Source organism: Malurus melanocephalus, unplaced genomic scaffold, assembly GCF_030028575.1.
Source record: "Malurus melanocephalus ecotype Western Australia unplaced genomic scaffold, MMel_1.1 scaffold_301, whole genome shotgun sequence".
NCBI lineage: Eukaryota > Metazoa > Chordata > Aves > Passeriformes > Maluridae > Malurus > Malurus melanocephalus.
Genome location: NW_026623533.1, coordinates 162039 through 178302, shown reverse-complemented (window position 1 = coordinate 178302; position 16264 = coordinate 162039). Strand labels below are relative to the sequence as shown.

Sequence of the window (16264 nt, the reverse complement as noted above, 5' to 3'; positions counted from 1 at the left end):
AAAAAAAAAAAAACAAAAAACCACCCAAACCAAAAAAAACCCCAAAAACAACAAAAAAACCCAAAACTCTCAGCTTTGTGCTGCACAAAAGAGAGTTAGAGATGCAGTGCAAGGTCTAAAAGAGACTTTAAATGATAACATAATCCAGAACCACCAGGCAGCTAATCAGTTAGATCAACACTGCATTCTGCCTATTGCTGTTAACCTTCAAAATTATTCATAAGCCGTATCAGACTGAAACTGGAACAACTTGGGAGTTTTTCTCAAGTTTGGACAAACGTCTGGCAGCTTAGCAGTGTCAAAATTTCATTAGTAAATAATATGACTTTGTAAGAACATTAAGGTCAGGCTTTTTTTACACGCAGTCGTATCCAGAAATACAGTAAGAAAATCTATGGCAAATAAGAGACTTGACCTCTCTTTGCTCTACCCATGCCACAAATCAAAAGCAAAAAAAAATCTCTGAAAATGTAAGAACTAATTAGAAGACTGACTTCATACTTGATTTTCAATTTGAATAAGCTCTTGAAGTTCTTTAACCTAGAGGAATACTATCTCATATCTCATTTCTCATTTCTATGTGAAAGCTACCCATGTACTGCACACATATAATGAATGTTTTACTTCCACTTTACATAGGGAATTGACAAGACTGAATTAATTCTTCTGTTGTATGTATTTTTATTTCAAATTCCCATCTAAAGTCAAACTTCCCCATGGCAATAAATATTCACATGTCTGTAAACCTAATTTGAAATTTTTCTGTGGAGACAGCTCTTCTATATGTTGATTTTTGAGGTATTGGGATTTTTTCAACAAATGAAATTATTTGAGAAARCAATGACAAAATATTGATTTAATTGGCACAAACTTCATATATATGAAGAAAAATAGATACTGAAGGAAAAATATTTAAACATATTTATCTTTGTTGTATAGTTTGGGTAAGTCTCTGATAAGTGAAAAATTATTTTAGGATTAGCTGTTCACCTAAGAAACTACCTTCTACATTGCATAGAGATGCTGCTTATTAACAATACAGAAATAGATTGATCATTTTAAGCTGCACATTTTCTAGGTCAGGAAAAGTAAGAAATAAGGTGAAAATATAAAGTAGAACTTATTTTACCGGAGCCAAAGATATCCTGCATTTATATTGTGTTGATATTTGCTAGATACRGAAGTAAAATTCACCAGTTTCTATTATACAAACTAATTGGGTTTTTTCACAAAGGTATTCTATTCACTTATATTTTGTAATATTTCTAAAAAAAAATTTAAAAGCCAACTTTAAATCTGAAAGTGAGGTTTTCTAATATTAAAAAGAAATAAAATTCAATCCCTCCTTCATTTTGATACTGGCCACTTATTCCAATAACTAAAAATATTTAGACTATTTTAGGGCATTCAGAAGATTCAGCAAAAAATCATTCACATATTTTGCATATATATCTCACCATTAGCAATACTGCTGAGAACACTTACATAAATCTTTATCTTTGAAAAGACCTGGAGTTATCATGAAACTGAAAATTATATTTCCATGTGCTCCGGTTCTAGGCAGGGGAAATATCCTTCTGCTGGATACATTAGCCCCTATAATTGTGTCATTCACACCAAAACTTGCCAAAATATAGGGTCCTTCACCAAGACCTAATGAAAGAAAAATCAAAGAGAAAAATACTCACCTCATAACATAAAAAACTTAAGTCCTGATTTGCCACTTGGTTCTACTTGTAGTGAAAACATGCATAACTCTGTCCTTGACTTTCACCCTGGCAGGCAGCTAAGCACCACACACCTGGTCACTCACCCCACACATCACAAAGGAATCAGAGAGGAATAACTCAAAAAAACTCATCAACCATCAACCTACCACTGTCATGATGTACCATTAAAACCATGTCCTCAAACCTTTTTGAGTAAGGCAAAATTCCCTATTACAAAGCAATTGTGGAAAGCCAGCTACACCTAGCAAGATCTAAATGCTACTAGTATATTGGGCCAAATAGGAAGAGAAGAAAATCATGTCTAAAATGATGCTTGTCACAGCATGCAAGTCACTGAAAAAGATACATCAAAAGCCAGATTCATGTCATTGCATTTAGTCAAGTTTCCATTTTCAATATCTGTTGCTCCCTACAAAGCAAGTGCACAGTATCCAAATAATAGAGGTGATGATGCAGGAATTATTCCTGTTAAATGAATACCACTCTCATTCTAAGGTACTGTTCCTTTTACAGTACTTTACTTATGAGACTCAAGCATAAGATTCCATAGCCTATCAAATGTCCAAGTATTGTGTGTCCCAGTTCTGAAATTCACAGTACAAACACAAGGTAACATCTTCTAGAACTTCTCCCTGACTGCCTGCCCTATGTTGTAGGATGATGGATCAATCCACCACCACACTGAACATTATGAAGTTATTAATGGACACATTGGACACATTAGGGATTGCTAGGATCATTCAACACAGCTGGGCCACTAACCTTCACTCATTAAAAATAAAAGCAATGTCAAAACTACACACATTAAGTAAAAAAAATTATTTGAGTTTTTAAAACAGGACTATCAAATACTACATACCTTGGTTGTAATATTCACAGTCATAAGCTAAAAGAAAAAAGAAACAAGCACAACATTATTATTATTATTATTATTATTATTATTATTACTACTACTATAAAGTAACAAGAGAATTCATGCATATCTGCGTCCTAAAAATGTAAAGCTCACTTTCAGCAGATGAAGTTTTATGTCCCACAAAATATTTCAGTCAGTGATTTTATTTCCTCAGACTTTCATTCAGTGACAGCAGACCTGAAGTGGAAATTATTCTAAAGCCAAGAATCCTTCTTCTTGTCAATGAAAAGAAGAATGGACTGCATCTCTTTGCAGCCCTACATAAAAACTGGACAAACACCAGTGCCTTTCCAACAGTCTCTGCCCTAACACACCCTGAGCACAGCCAGCCCTTTTCAGTAACACAGCAAATTTGGGTGTATAAATATGATACAGCTAACACAGAGACAGCTTGAGAGATGAGAAGTACATTAATTATCCACCTACTCCTGTCATATTTGTATAATTGGGCAGAAAAAAAAGCCAAAGATGCCTCCAAGATGAGCTCTGGTACATGGTCAGCCCAGGTACATACCACAGAGCAATGGGGATCGCCAGTGAATCGCTACTCCTTGCTGGCAGCACTTGTGGGCATAAGCTGCAATGCTGGTACACAAACACTCGCAGTCCCCACCAAGATTGCAGTTACATGTATCTGTGTGACAATTTTTGATRAAAGAAGTCACATCAATCTAGGGGGGGAAGAAAAGAAGAAATGTAAATGACTTAATTGCATGAGCTGTACAAATGCCTGGTGCAGTGTTTTCAGCAGTTTTACTTCTGGATTGACTGAAAGAACTAAACACAAAGATAAGGTATTTTCCAAAGTTTGGGCATATTCCTACACAAAACGTGCACTTCAAATGATCAGCTTATATCTAAGTTACAGGTTAAAAGTAAATTCCAATCAGTGACTACTAACAAACATGCCTGTGCCAGCAGTTGCTGTTCATCGATTTTAAAGAATTATTGAAGCTGGCAGTTGTTTTTATAAGGCAAATACTACCACCTGTAGTTACCCTGTCAGGTTCACATTCAGAGCTGTGACTGATTACCAAGTTATTGAAGTAATCATTTGTAGAGGGGGTTTTTCCCGGGGAAAGAAAGCTTAATACCACTGGTGACATTGTGGAGAAAAAAAGTATCTCTGCACTTACCAAGATTTTAATATAACTTGTCCACAAAACTTCATTAGATCAGAAACACACATTCTCACCAAAATCCTATCACATTATTTCATGGGTTTACATGATACACTACTTCTTGAATTTAAATCATCTTTTTGTAATGTTGAGCAACGTTTCCAAAACAGTGTTTTTACTCAAGACATGCATTTCTTCAGTTTAGTCTCTGGTCTAGCTCAGTTGTAAAGCACTCGAATGACACACGTCAGATTATAGAAATACCATCACAGTAACAAAGCAGCACTTATCTAACACCAAGACAGCTTCTCATCTGGCAGTTGCTAGAAGCTGGCAGGGACTGGATTGAGTGCAGACAAGTTATTGTGATTTCATTCTTTTACTTGTTTTGAAAACAGGGATACCACTGGGGACRTGGGGGACACAGATGAGAATTAGCTCCATTGAAAATGGCAGTAGTAGCTTTGTAGGATTCACCAAACAGCAAACTGGCTCCAAAGACCTCAACCTTTCTCTTGCACCTACAGAACAATAAGTTTCCCCGGGTCAGCAACATCATGCTCCTGTGACAAACTGCGATACTTGGGCCCAGTTCCTGCAGAGTTCAGGAATTACAAGGAAGACCGTTTTTTCTGCAAGTGTTGAGGTTCCTCAGACCCTGCTATTATTTATGTCAGTGTTTATCTGGGCAACTGCAATCCATCAGTTCCTGCCAACCAGATATGAAGATTTTGTCTCCCTAAAAACTGGGATATTGCAGCCAGAGTTGAACTCCAATGCTACCTGTCCCACAGACAGGAGCTTGTCTATATGCAGGATCTTCCACCACACACATAGCAGGAGCAGCAATAGGCACATTTGAAACCCACATCTGTGTTTTCTGTTCTTTCCATGCCCCTGGTGTGAGTCTCTGCTTGGGTTTTTTCTTGGCACCCATTTCCCTACCCAGTTAGCTGCACATGCCCACAATGGGAGGTCACTTTACATTGCATGTCAGGAACTGTATTTTCACATGCTGTTAAATATGTTCAAAATACACATGAAAGATGTTTGTTTTACTGGCTGTCCCTACAAGATAGATATGTATATGTGTAAATACTTGACTACTAATTAAATGACATGGTCTGCACCTGGCATTGATTTTTAACATAATTATGCTTAATTTTTGGCATAATATTTGCAAATTCTAATCACAACATGGATAATAYATAGAAAATGAATTTTCAAGTGAAAATATAATTCTTTTTAAGTTATAATAATATGATTTCTTTTAAACTCTCAAAAGTTCCATTTTTATTTATTACTTGCCACTTTGAAAATATACTCATCACTTTGCTCTCAGGCACATGCACAAAAAATTCTCTACATGGTAACTTAAGTCAACACTAATAAATCTCTTGGGTTAAGCTACTGCAACCTCCTACACAGGCAAATTCCTAACCATGTTGATATCCAGATTCAGTCCTGAAAGTCAGGAGGTTCAGCTGGGACATCTARTGAGCTCATTTAGTATTAACAGTCATGAAGAAAGTAAGAGACAGAGACGAAATGTTCTTGCTTGCACAGGTGTAAAGAAACACCTAAATACCATTGGGAGGCTAATGTCAGAAACAGGGGAAAATGTAAAAATCTTGTCTTGCATTGATAATGGATGGATTAAAATGGAATAAAAGATTATCACACAAACTACTGCTGTCCCCATCTTGTCTAGACTGAACTGAAGAACATTCTTGTAACAAAAGTCCCAGGCTCAGGGAGGTGTTGGGAAAACAAGGACACCGAACCTCAGAGTTTTCATAAAACGAGATGATAAGCTGCCAAACAATTAAAAATACAAATACCTTTGAAGCTGAAATCGTGCTCTCTTATTTCTTTCTGTATAGAGTAGGACACTTGACAAAATAAAACCATTTGAGCTAAGCTGTAGGTGCATTACACATACACTTATTTTAGAATCCTTCAATTTATACAAAAGCCCTAAAAATTCAGCTACCTGTACACATAAAAATCATACATAAAAACTGAAGATAACAGAACCTTGACTATTCAGTCTACTATCTCACAACTCCGTTACTGCTATTATGTTTGGATTCCAGTCTTGGAAGGAACAAAGAGCTCTGCACAAATATAGCCCACCCACACAGAGATACTTGCAGGGCTTTACCCTATATCCTTGGCATTCAGAGGGAGAGTAATGGCAAGAAGAAATTAATTACTGGAACTTTATTATTTTCATGACAGCAAATCTTGTCTATTTAATAAACTTACCACGTTGCGACAAGGTGCAAATAGATCACTGTATAAAATTGAGCATTCCTTTTTGGCATAAGGGAACTTGCTCTGATGGACTTCACATGGTCTCAGTGTTTCATTTGGGCTCTTGCACTTGAAAACAAGCAAAACCACCACAAATATTCAATAATTAGTTGTGTTTATTGCAGACTCAGGTACACCATAGTATCATACAATTCAATAATTACATAATCAGAAAACAAAAAAGTTTAGATACTATCTTCTTCATTTTTWTCTTTCCCTAATTTGTTGTTGTAATTGAAAACATTTGCACAAAAAAAGAATCTTTGTGTTTTGTTCTAAAGCACTAAAATGTTCCTGCTGACCACTCAGTGCATAAAGACAAAATGTTTTCTTTGTGACACATAATAATCATTACCAGAGCAACCAACTGTAACGTCACAAACAAATACATGGTCCAAATCCACCCTGGGTGRCTTTGCACTGACTTTAAATGGAGTTTCACCACTGGCTTCAGCCCTGTAAGTTCAAATAAAGAAGCAGTGGTAGGAAGGGAACAACTCATTAAAAAAAAATAGAGTCAAAGATCATCATGATAATTCAAAAATGGCTGAGGTACAACTACATCACTTATAAGATCTCTTCAAAAAGAGCAAGAAAAGAACAGAAAAATATAGCAAAGGGACACTCAGGTCAGAGAAGTTCATCCAAAACCACACTGTCTTGGTGCAGCAGGGGAGGGTGGGTGTAATGCACCAGGAGGGTGTAACGATGAATCTGTAGGCATCATCGGGGTGTCCCACAGCAGCCTTAGCTGCACTGCAGTCACCCTCCTCTGCTGCCTTCCTGTGCAGCTGCCCAGACACCACTGTGAGGGTATGTGCTGCCACTCCATGGAAGGAGAAGCTCTGGAAGCATCTCATGCTTCACAGTGCCAATGTAAGCACGTTTCCCAGCAGTACTTTCTCAAAAAATCCCTAAAGTCTACTGTGGGGGCAGATGAAGCGTCAAGTCTCTCTGAGCCCGCCAGCAAGGTCAAGGTGGAACTCAGATCCTGAGTGCTCTGGCAGACACAGAGATCAAGAGATTACAGAGACTTTATTTATATATATGTATGTGTATATGTATATTGCTGCATAAGCAAAAGTTAAAACATCCTACAAGTTAGTGTGCTATGCAAACACTATGCACCTTTTTAAGGGAACCACTAAACTGATATATTGAAAAAGAAAAATTCTTACACTTCATACAAAATATTTACAGATTTGTTTATGTATGACCTTCTAGATGAGCATTGTAACTCTAGACATTTTCCTCGCTTGCTTACAAAATTTAAACATTTTATGTAGCATAAAATAGATCCAGAGATATTGAGGCAGAGAAGCCTCAAAACCTTTATCCAAAGCATTCTTTAATGAGTTGAGAGATGTTTGGTCAATTTTCTGCTGTGTCAAGGAGAGAACAGATTAAAAACTGGTCCTGACAGTCATCCAAAGGGAGTACGTTACAACTGCTAATTTTTCAGGAGGTCTTCAAGGCTATAAAGCTTTACATCTTTGCAGTACAAATCAGTAAAATACTTATTCTCCTGTGTTATAAATCAGAGTTGCAGTCATCCACCTTCTACAGTCTCCTGGTCCCTTTTCCTCAGAAATCAAGATTCCATACTGGATTGTGCCTGTTGCTGTTTTGAGCATTTTTTGCCCATCCCTTCACCTCCTCTGCTTTTTCAATTTACTCTGTTTACAAAGCGCAACTAAAATAAATAATTTTATTTTCAGTGTTCAGAAAGAAACTCTTTTCCAGACCTCTTTTTTTCCAGCTTTCAGATTCTGTTTACTTTCAGTATCCTGATGCTTCCAGCCTCAGAGAAATTACAATTGTTTTTAAAATTGAGATGAATCAAAAACATCAGAAGTAGCATACCTAACTTTGTAGAACACTGAAATCTGGACAACTTTGTCTTACATAGGGGAAAACATACCTTTTCCAAAAGAGATTGCTTGGTTTTATTTAAATGTGGTATCTGTTTGCTATGACATAAGACATTAACACATTTCACATCTACAGACACAAAAATTAAAACGTCCTCTTATAGTGTGAACATAAGTTTGGAAAATACCTRTACATCATATGCTTATGACAAGCTAATTTACAATTTAAAATTATCATCCTTTTTCTCTAAATTTTTATTGGACACGAGACTTACCTGTCCTAACACCCAGCTGTCTCCAAACACCTGTGCATTTCTCACCTCCATATTGTTTGATGTAGTCAGATCATTTGAAGTATATTTGTCAAAATTTCCACACAAGCCTGCCAATTTGCCCTGAAAGAGAGGAAGCATTTATTTTTTCATGAACTGACAGTCAATAATCGGCACAAATCACACACAAGGAATATAAATTTTTTTAAGTGAAAAAGGTGAACGCAAATCTAACTTATACTTTGAAAATATCTGGCACTCTGCTCTGCCTGCAGTTCCATATTGCAAATACCTTTTAACAAAAATCAGTGCTTCTTTTCTTGTTTTCCAGAATCTGCTCTTACTGTCTGCCTGTGAAAATGGACCGGAACCTAGTAAATTTTTTTTCCAATAGCTTAGTAGTGCTTCCAGTCCAAAAGTCAAAAGTTCAGGTGATTTACCTCATGATTGTGAAGCCTGACTAGTTGTTGTCATTAAAACTTGCTGCCTCTAATTTTAGCTCACAATAGCTAGAACATTTGTAATTGCAATTATAAAAGAGACAGCTGCCCAATTATGTTGGGCATGTGCTGCTGATGGAAAAACTATGTATACATGCATATACATAGATATATAGGAAAATAGACATTTCTGCTCAACAGTAAAAAGGTGTTGTGCCTCACACTAACGATTTCTATTTTCTTAAAGGTCTATTGCAGACATTATCTTACTGAACTGGTACCTCTGGAAGAAACAGTCATTGGAAACATAAAGAACTGGAAGTATTTGTGTTCCTGAATGCAACCTGTAGAGCTCAGCTCCCTGCTAGCTTACTCAAAAACAGAAGAAATTTTTTTCTCTGTATGTATTAATGGCTGATAAATCAACTTGTACATGATGTAAGTATTTTACGGCTGTTTGGACAGAAGCCTATAATAATTTTTCTTTAAAACCACATTAGATTGTCATTATAGCATTGATTTACACTTGTAAAAATCTGATACTGTATTCTAGCCTAGCATGCTTTCTTCTCTTTTGCTGAAAGACCCCCATCCTAATACCCATGTGCTCATGTTTGAAACAAAGCAGAGATGTATTTCTGAATTGGACAGTTATGGTTATTCTGCCAGCACCCAAAGACTGAGTTGCAGTGATACTAAGGTAGATGATGATATATGAATGGAAAAGAGAAGAGGAACTGGCAAAAGAAGGAGCCTTGAATTCTTCTTTGCATCATGACTGAATCCTGTCACAATATACCAATTAGGTTTAAATGTAAATTTTCGTCTAGATCCTTTCCTGTATTTTGTCTTTTTTAAATAAACCCAAGATGTGACTCCATCTTTCATCTCAGAAGCCTCTATTACACCCCAGGTTGCAGTTTCATCATCGGTCTAATGCAATATGTGCTACTAACTTGCCATTCTCTATGTCACTAGAAATGGAAGTTTCTTTCTCATTGGCTTTAGCAATCATGAAAATATGCAGTGAAGTGGGCAACTCAAAATTCCCTTCCAGCCCCCAAAGAATCTTTGAGTCAGAGCTGAATCACTGTGTATCTCCCAGGCTGCAGTGTATCAAGCAACAGAGTAAACATATATGCGGGATCCACTCCTCTTCAGAAGTTGCATTATCCATCTCTTCTCACCTGGGAAATGCTAGTAGCTGAACACCATGATAAACAGCTATATCACTGGGAAAGCTAGTATTGAAGAAAAGACAATCACAATTATTCAATAAATGATCAGCAAAACAGAGAATCTACAGAAATCTCAGTTTATATTTTGGCTCACCTTCCATCGAGGTCCAACTTTAATGTGCATCATTGTCTTCTTATCCCAGAGAATTGTAATGTCCTGTTCTGGAAAGTGTATCACAGTATAATATCCAGCCTTCCAGAGYTGATAGTTAGATTTGTTTTCCTGTGCCCCTAGGGTCTTCTGACATAAATAAATATTTATTAAGATCTACTAAAGTAATGTTACCATGGTATACAACCAGAAGACAGCAAAGTGTATACTGAATAATACTTTAGCATAAAGCTGAGTCAATAATGTTAGTAGAACTGTTGTTTAATACTTTGATATTTTGTCTTTTAAATCATTCAAGTTTGCTTCATACTTTGGCTTTCCTTTCAAAACCAAGTTGAAAGAAACTCATGAATGCCAGTATGTTTCAACTCCTTGAGACTTTTGAGCAATCATCTTTGCAGAAAAAAATAGAACTTGGGGGGAAAAAAAAAAAAGAAATAAAAAGTGTCCTGGGACCTTCTGCTTTATCCAGGCCTAAGAACTTGTACTATATTAACTCAGACTGAGAGACGCTTTCCAAAAACATGCTCCTTTAGAACTGTAAATTTGCAGTGCTTATCTTAAAGGCAACCCAAAAAGGAAAGAAAGTAACTAACCTGCTTCTCAGAAGGTTCGCTAAAATAAATCTCAGTGTCTCCAACAGTGATGAAAACATTCTTCGAGCAAACAATATCATTGTCAAAGCACTTTTTGTTCTGAGCAATTATAGATATGTTTGAGTTATCTGTGCTCTGCAACATTAAGAATAAATCATTTAACTTACATATTCAATTGCATTTCTTCCATGCAGATTCATTCGATACTTACCATCACAAAAAAAAAAGGTGAATAATTTATAATTTACACACATTTGAAACTAAATGTAAGTAAGTTACCACACCAAGAAATGCATTTTTAAATTCAAAACTGAACCCACAAACTTTGAAGTTAAACAGAAGGAGCCATTATGCTCAGCTGTGATTCCTCTTCCTGAAGACTTCACAAACTCAGAAGAACTCAGGCTACCCATAAAATAAGATTCTGGTTTAGGCTTTTTAAATATGCTTATACTTGGAATCCAATATTTATGGCAAAGTGTGGTTGTCAAAACTGAGACATGCTATAAAAAAGAGCTTTATTTTTTAAACCAAGGTACATGAGATCAAGCTGTTTTCATATTTTTAAGACCAAGAAAGGTCCCATCTGTCAGTAGCAGATAAAACAGTTTGTGCCACCACCCATCAAAATTCACAAAACCATGAGTCATACTCTATGTTTTTGAAGGGGGCAAAGGTTTCTGCCAATATTTTTGTTTGTGGGGTGGGGTTATTATAACATTTAGAAGATTTGAATACTTTGGGTTTTTTTTTTGTTTACTGGTGTTTTAGCAGTTAAAACTGAAATTTATTGCCTTCCCAATCCCATACTTTTTGGCTCTACACTCTGCACATTAATTTTACACTCTAGGCACAAAAAATCACCTTTGCACTCAGATCAACATGTCTGTTTATTCATCTACAGCTTCTGTGGTTCTTCTGTATCCTGAGGGAAACACACTTGCCCCTTGTAATTCCCCGTGCTAAGAGCAATATTAGAACAAAGGAGACCAACTGTATTTTCAAAAACAAAGTTGAGTTATTCCTATTACTTCCTATTTTAATTTTCTTTCTAGTTCATTTCTGTACCAATCCTTACAAATCAAGAGGCAGCCATAACTATAAAAATTACTTGAGAAAGTTAACTTTGTAGTATTAATATGAGCCAATAACATTGTTTCTGAATCTGGTTCRATTTTTGATCAAATTCAGTCTGACAGTCATCACAAACCTGAGACAGATATGAAATAAAGATCTTAGGAGTGACAAGTAGCACCCACTGACTTATCTAATCTTATATGGGATGCTTTAGTAGTGCTGTAAAGGAAAAGGTTCTCTTCTTGCTAAAACTCTTCTTGCTGCCACCCTCCTCTAGATATAGTATCTGAGACTATGATTAGATGAAACTAATTGCAGGTGCTAATGGGCATGGTGTGCAAGATGGAAATGGCGCATCTCCCAGCATCCCCCCAGTCCTGGGATCTACTCTTGGCTCCCAGCAATGCTCTTGAAGAGCTCCACTTGGCCATAACAGGAAGGATCCCTCGCCTTGGTTTGTGCCCACTGCATCTCTCCCCAGAACTTTGCTCCCACCTGTGGTCAATGTAGCAATGCCTTGCTCAGTGTACCCCTGAAGGGTGCTGGCTATTTACTCCTAACTACTCCTTTCCTGTCTCACATTTGTACCCTTATTTATTGTGCTCATCAGAATTCAAGAATTTTTTTTAAAAATCAGTAATTTTTCCTCAGCAGTGAGAAACATTGCATACAGAGAATACAGGAAGCAGTTAGTGTATTTTTTCTTAAAACAAGTCATGATGGCGAAACTCTTTAACAAACATTTTCAGTCTAAAAGAAATAACAAACTCAGCCCCAGATGCTGGAAAGTGTAGAGGTGTTTTTTCACCACACAGAGGAGGTGCTACAGTTTTGCTGCCCTCAGTCTAGCGTGGCCCACAAGCCACAGGATGCTGCTACTGGGCATAGAAAACACTACAGCAAGCAAATGCTTGTGCATGCAATGAACACAAGGTGTGGGAGACTGCCTGCAAGCTCTGTGTTACCCTAATGCTAGGGTGAAGAAACAGATGGTATTTGTCAGCAGTTAGCTTGGAAGACAACAGTTACAGTGGGTAAAATTTTTCACTAGCTGCCTGGTGGTAAAGGGGGCGTAGGAAATCAGCTCTTCATGATATAGCAAGGGAACTCAGCTTAAAAGTATCAAAAACTTTAAGGTAAAGCAAAGTTCTTCTGTTCCATTCTGTTGTAAAGTTTTAGGTTGCACTCAAACTAAATTGGTCACTACCTTATTAGGAAATACACTGTTTTAATTAAGCCCTGCTTGCTGCTGGAGTCAGTACAACAATTATTCCCCTCCAAGTTTCAGATAACAGCCCAGAGTATATTTTGATATATTGGACATGATGTGGTAAATTAAAAAGGAGACAATCTCATTAGTTTGGTAGATAGGATGCAAGCTGATGCATTCTGTGTTGGCCAACTGAAAAGAAACAAAGGGAGCTACCTCCCCGCCACGACTCAGTGCAGAGAAGGACTTTGCTTGCCGTCTCTGGTTCTATTTGACACTTAGGACATTGTGGACTCTTTTCATTGCACAGTCCATTCCTCTTCAGTTAGTTTAGTGTCAGCAAAAGGGGACACTCTGACTTAATAAGAAAGCAATGTCTTCACTGTAAGAAAAGTGATGAAGATCTTGATTTTAAATAAGGATAGTTAAATCAGGCTAATTTTCCCACAGTAAAAACACACCTTTTTTGGCAATGAAGACAAGCCCTTGAAGCAGCAGTGGGTAGCTTTATTAGCTATGATAATTGAAGCTGCTGTCTATGCCTTCTGACAGTCCAGGCCAATCCCTTCAGCTGAACAGCATCAACATACTCAAGTCAGAAGTTTTTGTGTATGGTTGGGATTTGAGCCAAGGGCACAAGCTGAGTTATATTTTAAGTTAACTCTGCAGTAGAGAGAAGCCTGGAGCCAGGAAGTGTTTTGCTGACCAAAGCCAGAACAGGGAGTCCTGAAGACATGTGAAGTACTTCCTTACTTGTAGGACTGCATGATGGTGTTAAATTACCAGAAATTATGCAGGATGGAAATGCAGAGAGATTGTGGCAGTAGTTCAGTACAGTTATGAGTAAAGCAGACATTTTAGGAAGAAGGGCTTTGCAGTAAATCCTGAATCTTCTGTGCTTTCTCTTTTTCTAATTAAATCTTAGACCTAAACCCAAACATAAAAATATCATTACAGATTACATGTCTCTTATGGCTCTAAGATTTCACAAAATTATTTGCTTTGCATACATATTCTTGCCATTCTCTCCATATACCCCAATAGAAAGCTTTCCCATCCATACAGTACTGGACAAATTCTTGAATGTCAGCTTCTATCACAATTTTCAAATTATTTTGTACCTGCTGCACATGCAGTCTCTTCTTTCAACAAAGAAGAAATAAAGTGCAGTTGAAACTTAGCACTTAACTATTGCCAATGCAAAAGAAAGGACTATTTAGATAAAGTGAGGGTCACCTTCTGATGTTTACATAAGACAGTGAGGTCTTAGGCAAATCTTGAGAGTTCTTAAGGAATGTGATAGTATAAATGATAGTGATCGAGTTCCATCTGTCTAATCTGCACTAAATCCACACAAATATGAAAACAAGCTTTTGTCACTACTGCTAGAAGAAATGCCTGAGTAGATACTAGGAGCAGGTCTAATGAGTAATAAGGTGGGGTTTTTTTTGGTTGGGTTTTTTTTTTGTTTCTGCACAGCCTCTTTCCAAGGCAGAGTCACTCTTTACCTTTTTAGGTAAAACGCACCCAACAGGGGATGTACTACAGTTCATCATGTGAAACCTACTTACGTTGAGAGAAACTAGAAATAAAATGGTTTTCCCACTGCAAGAGGATCTTCCCACGTAAATTACCATATCCAGCCTGTTCCAACTTAGTATCAGTTTCTTTATGATAACATGGAGTTGCCAAGCAACAGAAAAGACAGAGTCACAGCTCTGGGCAGTCAGTCAAAATCTCACTGTCAGTCCCACTTCTCAGGACATTCTTTTTCTAGACTTCACTGCAGTTTTTTTCCATATTTCTTCCTAGTCAAAAAAGCAAAGCACTGCTTTCCTTTTTAATTCTTTTTTTTTTTTTTTTTTTTTTTTTTTTTTTTTTTTTTTTTTTTTTTTTTTTTTTTTTTTTTTTTTTTTTTTAGCAGTTCTTGGGAATGCTAGAGTTTATTTTTGTCAGAAATTTTCTATTTCAATATCCTCTCAGAAATTTTCTATCCCTTTTAACCAATAACAGCACTATGCAGTGTGCTTGCATAGTTAAAATGCAGCCTGGGAGAAGGCAATTTAAAAGCGGCTGTGTTTATTTCTTTCAAAGTTTCATAGAAATCTCTCTAAGTGTTCAGTGTCCTTCTTTTCCATTCTTAATACCCTTTTCTTGTTTACCCATTATTTTTTGTTTGTTCCTATAACACGCTAAATTGCAAACTAGCATGGCCATAAAGGCATATAGGAACATCCTGGGAAGAACACAGAGATAGATTAGTCCTATCTCCCTTCGCCTTTAATGATGCCTTAGATATTTTCATATATAGCCACAAAAAGAAGTGCAAAAAAGCTCTAAAAATACTGAAAAAGATATGCAGTAGTTTAAAAAGCAGAATTTGCTTTCTCCTTCCTATATATTTTCGGAGAGCTTCCTTAGCTCTGTTCAGACCTAACATTTCAGGAGATTTTATGGAAAGTCAGAATTAGTTTGGTTGCAGTTTATTGGGCTCTAAGTTTTTTTCTGAAGGAATTTAACATTTGAAACTATTACTTCCAGTGAGCTTGATCTAGGAGAAATGGTTCAGCTTAGCCCAGATTTAGTCAGCATTTAGGCATAAATATATAAGTGATTTTGGAGAGCAGATAAATGCCTTAGCACTTAATATGTTCTCGCTTTATTAGTTTCCCGTGCCATTTTATCATGGATTTCATCTCCAGATAATCAGTGTAAACACATAAATTATGCAAAACTCATTCCAATTTACAGTAAGAAGCATCTCTTATTGAAAGCCTTCTTTYGTTTTGCTGGTGCACTAATTTCTTCAAATTAGTACCTTTTCAAAATTATATATACTTTTGACATAACTTTAATTGACCCCTGTTTTTGCATCTTGTACTAATTTGTATCAGCAAATGTTCTTCCCCATTGCTGTTAAAACAATGGAGTAATATTGCTTGGAGTCAACAGATGGCACTGAAACACACTGTCTCAGTTTGGGAAGAAATCCACAAGAAAGTTGGGAAAAATATTATAGGAAAGATATTAGGTGATCCTCTTACACGGGAGAGAAAAGAGAGGAAAGAAATTGTAATAGTGCTTTTTTAACATATTTTTATGCAGGTGTTGAAAAAAAGAAGAATAAAAAAAAAACACGTTTAGGAACTAAGAACCTGAGAGGTTAATTGCTCATAGAAATACACATTAATTTTCTTTTCCTCCACATTGTCAACATGGCTGCGGATTATTTTCACTTAAAACATGGCAAAGAAGCTTTCAGTACATTTGTAAGGTACAACACATTTCTAGATTTGAAGCACAGTTGAGCAGAAATGGAAGAGAGCAACATGACTGAGTAGATTCACTGATGAAAATTCAAGGAG

General features: G+C 36.6%; 1 protein-coding gene across 1 annotated transcript in view; it reads right to left on the bottom strand.

The window, feature by feature from the left end:
• Nucleotides 1–16264, bottom strand: part of OTOGL (otogelin like) — an 88566-nt gene that overhangs the window by 31035 nt on the left and 41267 nt on the right. Inside the window, exons 26-32 of the mRNA XM_057377133.1 lie at nucleotides 10613–10747; nucleotides 9999–10145; nucleotides 8230–8349; nucleotides 6036–6152; nucleotides 3161–3317; nucleotides 2590–2616; nucleotides 1474–1653 (exon numbers count right to left, since the gene is read on the bottom strand). Of these exons, the coding sequence (XP_057233116.1) occupies nucleotides 1474–1653; nucleotides 2590–2616; nucleotides 3161–3317; nucleotides 6036–6152; nucleotides 8230–8349; nucleotides 9999–10145; nucleotides 10613–10747 (883 nt within the window). The remainder of the gene's footprint in view (nucleotides 1–1473; nucleotides 1654–2589; nucleotides 2617–3160; nucleotides 3318–6035; nucleotides 6153–8229; nucleotides 8350–9998; nucleotides 10146–10612; nucleotides 10748–16264) is intronic.